This window comes from Geospiza fortis, unplaced genomic scaffold (assembly GCF_000277835.1).
Source record: "Geospiza fortis unplaced genomic scaffold, GeoFor_1.0 scaffold1466, whole genome shotgun sequence".
In the NCBI taxonomy this organism is placed as follows: Eukaryota; Metazoa; Chordata; class Aves; order Passeriformes; family Thraupidae; genus Geospiza; species Geospiza fortis.
Window position 1 is genome coordinate 240,734 of NW_005054635.1, and position 7,535 is coordinate 248,268.

General features: G+C 39.4%; 1 protein-coding gene across 1 annotated transcript in view; it reads left to right on the forward strand.

Annotated features, from left to right (window-relative positions):
* Nucleotides 1-7,535, forward strand: part of MAMDC2 (MAM domain containing 2) — a 33,668-nt gene that overhangs the window by 4,139 nt on the left and 21,994 nt on the right. Inside the window, exons 2-5 of the mRNA XM_005430449.2 lie at nt 1,629-1,894; nt 2,603-2,687; nt 3,700-3,837; nt 6,130-6,386. Of these exons, the coding sequence (XP_005430506.1) occupies nt 1,629-1,894; nt 2,603-2,687; nt 3,700-3,837; nt 6,130-6,386 (746 nt within the window). The remainder of the gene's footprint in view (nt 1-1,628; nt 1,895-2,602; nt 2,688-3,699; nt 3,838-6,129; nt 6,387-7,535) is intronic.

Sequence of the window (7,535 nt, forward strand, 5' to 3'; positions counted from 1 at the left end):
CTGCTTAAGGCTGCAGCTATGTCCTAGCAATCATTTATCTTACATCAGTTAAACAAAATGTGCAGTACCATTGTGTTGCTAGGCACTGTGTCTGCAGGTGAGAAAGGGAGCAGATGCAGGGGGATGGTGTAACATGCAGTTCCCAAAGAATCAGGTGTTGTCAGAGTGACTGTCTGCTCCTGGCATCTTCCTGGGGGGTCTGTGGGAGAGGACTTTGGGAACCTCATAAAGCAGATCTACACATGTGCTTTGCCTTGATGGGGTGGTGACCCTCTGTGCAGATGATTTTTCTCCTTCGGAGAGAATACTTCTAAAAAGGCAACAAGGGAGCTTCTGAGAAGCAACCCCAGCGTGTCTTGATAGAGTGAGAGGGTTCAGGCAGGATTTGGGAGGGGATTTTTGTGCCTCAAAGACAAGCAATGTATTTAACATCAGTGTGGCTGCTGACATTTCTGAGTTATCCAAGTATTTACACATGCATGGAAATTGACAAGCTCTGTGGTCAAGTGAGATGAGATTAAAGAGCAAGTATATTCCTTGGAAAGTGATGTGCTGCTGGGTAAAGGCCTAATTGGACACAGGCCCTGACAGCACTTTTAACTCATACTTGCAGCTTGGGTGATGAAAATTAGTATCAGAAATGTGATTTGTCTAATGTACATTGACAGTAGGTTAGAAGGATCCTTTTCCTGATAATCTGTGGGACAGCGCTTCAGACATGGGTGTCCTAGTTTGTCTTACAGTTTTGTTTTGTGGTGTTTGGGGTTTTTAAAATTTATTTTTTAGTTTTCATTTTTGTATCACTTGTTTCTGGCATTGCATTTCAGATTTCTGTGACTCTTGTAGTCCATTTTACTCTTGGTTTTGATATCTTAGTAGAGCTTCCAGGACCATGCTTATGCTTCACTATAATTTATTTGCAGTTGCCTCATTTTTCTACACATTGTTTCTTTTCCACTTTTTTTTGCCTCCTCATGCACTTTTAGCTTGCCATTGCACCCTTTTATTTTTATACGGAGGCTGTTTTAGACCTTGCCCCAGAGAATAATTTTTAAATAATCTTGGACTGCTGGTATGTTTAAATGCTGCTTTACATTCTGTAATTCTTTGACTCAGAAGACTTGAACATGTCAGTTTTACTTAGAAGTGTCTTTCTAGTTGTGTTAGTTGAAACCAGAAGTGCTTTGGGAGTTTTTAGCTGCAATGTCTCATTTTATGCGTTGATTTTAAGCCGACATGAAAATAAAAAGTTTTGGTCTATAAAACAACTAAATGTTCCTGCAAAATATTTCTCTGTGTGCAAATTGTCTTGTCAATCAAATTGTCTATCTACAGCTATCAGTTCCAAAGGGTACTACTTAATAATCTGCTTTACACTGATAAAATATCTTGTCTCAAAATTTTCAATAATTAAAAAATTGTTTTTAGAAAACATGGGAGACACATGAAGTCACATTTGTGAGAGTACAGCAGGATATCAAAAGGTTAAGTAACTTATCAGAGGAGTGGTACTCTCAGCCTCCTGACCTAGAACCAGAACTACCATTCTTTCCTAAATTAGTACTTTCTCCAGGGATGCAAAAGCAAAGCCTCTGACATTTATTATTCTGGTGTGTGTCTTTTCCCAGGACATTACATTTCTGTGGATACATCTTACGAGGGTGAGAAAGCAGTGCTGTCCAGCCCTGACCTGTACTCCGAGGAATGGAGCTGTGTCAGACTGATCTATCAGATAGCAACAACTTCAGACGCCTCACCTGATCCTGCCAGGCTCAACCTGTACCTGAGGCAGGAAGGAGAAAGTTTTGATCGTTTGCTGTGGTCAGCCAAGGAGCCATCAGACAGCTGGCTCATAGCTAGCTTAGATTTAACCAACAGCACGAAGAAGTATAAGGTAAGCCCAGATAAAGAAGATGCCACAGGCTTTCTGGTGCATATACCGGGCTGCACAAACTTGTTTTTTTAATATATGCAGACTTTGAGCCCTATTCTTGGCTTTCATGTCTAAGACTGGCAGCACAAGTCAGCTGAGCCCTCTGTCCCTGGCACCCACGAGCAGAGCTGGCACAAGGCAGTGCTCTGACCAGCAACTGTTTGGAACAGCTCATGGGGACCCATGGCCAGCTGAGGCCTGCCATGAGGATGCTTCATCTCCTGGTATCCCTGAGGAGCTGCTGGTGCCACACGGCAGATACAGGAACCCCCAGCTCCTGCGTCTGCAGCTGTGCTCACTTATTCCTTCTCTCTGTGCCTTTCTGGAAGGAGTCACATGCTGACAGAAGAGTATTTCTACCCAGAAACCATCATGTTGCATCACTCACAATAATGTCTTGCATAACAACAGCTGAGGAATATGGAATTCCATACTCTTAAGGGTGGGAATTTTTTGCCTTGTCTCATTGTCCTTCAGCGTGTCTTCTGTGGTTAAAGAAGAACACTGGCTCCATCTTTAATGCATTCTGCCAAGCTCTTTCAGCAAAAGCACAACTGACTATAAGAGGATGATGGTTCCTCAATTTAATTTGTTCTCTTGTTTATCCTGTTTAAATATTCAAGGTACTAATGAAATTCTAAAATTGACAGTTTGGTTTATATTGTGCAGCTGGTACTGGAAGGTGAAATGGGACGAGATAAATCCACCAGTATAGCAGTTTTTGAAATCAAAATAACTTCTGGATATTGTATTGGTAAGTACTCTTCTCTCAACCCTCATATTCTCTGCATGGAAGAGAATGCCTTGTTGGCAGTTTTAAAACTGGATGGAAGATCTGGCTTTAAAAAAAAGCCAATGGCTTTTTCCTAATTGAAAAGTACACTGCCATATTCAATACAGATGATTTTTAAGCTAAGAGTGCACAAACTAGTAAGTGGGGTTTTTTCACCTATCTCTGCAGTACATATACACACGCGCGCATGCACACACACACACACATATATATATATGCGTATTATATACAACAATATAATTCCAAATCTATTTATTGTTCAAGCAGGAACAACTGTTATATTTTAAAAAGCTTTGCACTGCTTCAAATATTAGGCGTAACAGCTGCATGACTATTTCTGCTCTCTGCCTGCTCATGGCTTCCTTACAAGTATCATCTTGAGGCTACAGACAAAAAACTGTGCTGATACATATATATTTACGCTTACTAACATTTCCTCATGATATTTGCTAAAAACTGCTAATGAAGTTCAAAAATTCCAGTGTCTAGGAGGCTGGGAGATCTTTACATTTCTTGAGAGCTCTGGTGGAGTCCAACCAAGTTGTCACAATTCTTTAGCTCTGTGAAGGAGACAAAGCAGTTGCATTACTGTTATAAAATACTTATCCTGCTTTTCTTCTGGCCATCCCTGATTTACAAGTGAAAGTTCTGTTTTGACTATTTACTACAAGGAGGTGGTGTATTTAAATCTGCTTTGTTTGGTTCTAAATTACAGCAGTCCTATCCTGGCAAATGGTGAATAGACAGATTGGTCCAAAGAGGATGGAAATGAAAATTCTATTAAAAAAATATCAAAAATTTTGGATAGGTTTACTTCTATTTATTATGAGCTCTTAAATGCTGTGTCCAGTTTTATAAATACAGGCATTATCTGCTCTGCCGTATGTGAAGTGAGGCCAGTGCTTACCAATTTGCTGTTCCTATTTCTGTAATGAAAATGTATGCACTCGGCTGGTGGTGTCTGCAATTGCAGAATGTGACTTTGAAGAAAATCATCTTTGTGGCTATGTGAACCGCTGGAATCCTAACGTCAACTGGTTTGTTGGTGGAGGGAACATTCGGAATTCTCAGTCTATCCTGCCCAAAGACCACACACTTAACAGTGCACTGGGTAAGCAACAAATGTAAAGCAGAAATATAGTGGAAAAATCTGAGTCTCTGATTCATGTATGACTCTCATTCTGCGAGTTATTATTATGTGAGTTGTTTCCATTGTGGGGTTGGGGTGGGGATGGTAAGAGTGATTTATGGGAAAAAAAGGGGATTAGAAAGAGGTGGGGAGCTTTTGCAGAAGTTCAGACAAAATTGCCTGTAAGCTTTATAAAAAGGTTGTTATACTCTTTGCTAAGATTCAAAAGTACTCAGAGATAAGAGTAGAATTTTGGATGTGAGAGCTGGAAAATTCAACTTTCTGCATATTCTAAATGTATGGACCACAGTAAGTTTAGATTCTTGTACTGCTGCCTGTACATCTGGCAGGGGTTTTCTTTCCAATGGCTATTGAGAAAATTGAGTAGGAAAACTAAGGTATTAAAACATGCTTGGAGAATCTTGGGTGAAACTGTACAGTTTAGAAGTCTTGTTTCTTTCAGTCAAATGTGGTGCTGTTAGAACATCCCCTCAGAGACATAATGCTGGGAAAAATTATTGGAATTTTTGCACTTGCCTGGTATGAAATGCTTGTCCTGTGACACCTTGCTCGGGGAAGAGATTTTTACACAGCTGTGAAGAAGGCTGTGGGATAATTTCACCTTTGCACAAAGTAACACAGCAGGTGATGGTCAGGACATGGGGCTGGTGCTGCACACTGTGTGTCTTGGACTGCATGATGCTTGTGGCAGTGCAAGGAGTCACATCTCATGAAAAGCAGGGTTGATCCTCTTTCCTTAACTCATGCCGCTGTGCCTTTTTATTTACTTCACAATTGTGTGAGTTGAGTACAGAGTGTCTCTCCATCACTTTGTCACCCCCTGGCACTAAAATGCCAGTTAAATTTTGATGGAAGTTTAAACTCACCACAACTTCAACAGCAGACAGTGGATCAGCCTATTAAATATGTATTGTGACAGGAAATGCTCCCAGGTGGGAGGGATGTGTTTTCTTGTAGCCACAGCATTTCTATTTCACACCAAGCCCTCACTGCTGAGCATTTACTGAGAAGACTTCAAGAAGCCTAAAGTCACAGAAGAGCCTTTTTTTTGCAAGAATTGGGCTGTGAAGTTGCATCATCCAGGGAGATTGTAGCTAAACTATGAGATGTGCTAAAACTGCAGAACAAAAGTGAAGCTGAGAACCTTGCAGGCAAGTATTGCTGAAGTCACCACTCCCTGGCAGTGGGCAATCTGGAGGAGACCCACAGCCAAGCAGTCCTTTCCCCTCCTTCCACCTGAGTGAAGCAAGAAGTGACATCTGAAGGTCTGAGACTGCTGTGTGCTAATTCGTGTAGTGGTGACACTCAAAGCGAACAGCACAGTTTGCAGTGGCTCAGGCTGAAGTACCCTTCCAGTCTGACACTTGTGTCTTCTCCAGGCTTTGTACTTGTGAAGAGCCACTTTTTGTTCATCAAATACTGTTTGATGCTGTGCTTCTGGGAGTACAGAAGAAGAAAAACTACAATGCACAGCATGTTTGTGAACATGGATGTGTCCTGTTTAAATTGAGATAGCACTCCCAAAATCAAAATATTAGAAGCTATACCCTTAGAAATCCTTCAGGTCATATTGGCTCATATTCATGATGGGAAGATACTCTCCTCAAATGTAATGCATTTTTCTGTTCATTAACATCTCCCAAAAATCTTCTTTAAGGATTTTACATAAAAACTCCAGTCCATGCAGTAAAAATAAGACATTTTTTATAAACCATATCCTAGATACACTAAGCAGATATGTAAGGACTAAAAGCTATTTGACAATAATTTGACATATTAAATGAACTGCTTTGTAAAAGATGAGAAAACATATGGCTTACAGTCTTGTTCATTTACTTGAATTGCTTCAGTAGAAGTTGCACTTAAGAGAGACTAAATTCTACACCGAGCTGTTGGGAGACAGGGAGTTAACATGTTTGTTGCACATTTTTCCATTTATGAATGGCTTCCAAAATTTAGAGTTTATTATGTTTCAAATGTAGATTAATGTATTATTTCTAATAATAATAAAGACTTAAGAAAAGAAAGAGCTGGGACTGACTATTTTGCCAAGTGGTATCTTAGCCAAACAATTTTAGGTTGTACATGGGAGGAAAAGAGAGGAAAAAAAACTTTTAGAATTACTAAAATTTTCTAGGAAGCAACCATTGTTGCTCATAGATATATATGTCTAGTCCTTGTTCATCTGCTGATACTTCTTGTACGGGGTGTTCTTTGAAGAGTGTCTGATACCAAATGTTTTTCTGCTTCTAGGTCACTACATGTATGTGGACTCTGTGTATGTCAAACATTTTCAGGAAGTGGCCCAGCTAATCTCACCAAGGACCACAGCCCCAATATCTGGCTGCTTATCTTTTTATTATCAGCTTAAGCAGGAAAGCAGCATTGTTTTTACTGTTTACTTGAGAGACATGAGTGGCTTTTATGAAGAGATCTGGAAAACAGACAGTGCACTGAATGCAGACTGGGCACTGGCAGAAGTTGACTTCAATGCGCCGTATCCCATGGAGGTAAAGCAATCCTTCCTGCTCAGTCCAGCTGTGACTTCCAGATTGCCTCAGATATGAGTGCTAACTCAGGCCAAGCCAGGAACATAGCAGGCACCATGCAGTATCTGAAAGATAGCTATAAAGATGTTGGTGATCTGTGATATGCTTTACCCTTTGCCTAAAGGTCAAGGAGGGATCTCTTTCCACACTCATGCTTGATTTTGAAACCAGGTGGTTTAGTGCTTAATCAGAATATCTTGGGAGGTTGTAGAGTCTCACTGATGGGAAGTTTTTTAGTTGCTGAATAATATCAAGGTTCTCTCAGTTCCCTGTTTCTATGACTCTCTGATTCATTTTTGAGGATGCTGATTATCGTAAAATAATGCGTAAGAAAAATACTGCAGAAGAAAAATTTTAAAAATTATTTGAGGTCTATTCTCCACCTTACTTAGATCCTGCAGTTCATGAGAGAAAGTCCAAACTTGGGTCCTTTGTACAGTAGTCCTTAAATGTGAAAGACAGCTCTTGATGGTTATTACAATGACTGTCAAAAGTATCAGAAAAAAATTGAATATTTTATTCCCTAGTGTTTTCTAAAAAGTACTCCAAACTTAGAAGACTGAAATAAACAGTGTATGTATATTATATACATACACATATACTTACATATATGTGTATTTTACACATATATATGTAATTTTTATATATATACAAACATATACTCTCTCTATACAAAACGTACTTCTAATACATGGATTACAGATAAATTCTACTTGCTTTAATTCTACCTAAGCTATTTGCTAATTCACCATAACCCTGTAGACTTCCAGAAATTACTAGGGCTAAAGGTCTTTTGCACTCTATAAAGTCAGTGATAATCCATTCAAATCATCAGACTTCATGTGAAAGGAAGGCAGCTCTCAGAAGGCTTCATAATACAGAATCATAATACAGTAAGTGAATTACTGATTCACTTAATATAAACTAAATTCATGTTTAAAAAGGGGAAAATCAGTCCTAACACTATCAATGGAAATTAATTAATGATCACTTAGAGCTTGGCAATACTGTTGTTGAGTTCGTGAAAATATCCTCTCATTTCCTGGTGGCATTCAAAAATCCATCCAGAATGTTGGAAACTTTCCATACAGGAATAAATAGCAAAACACA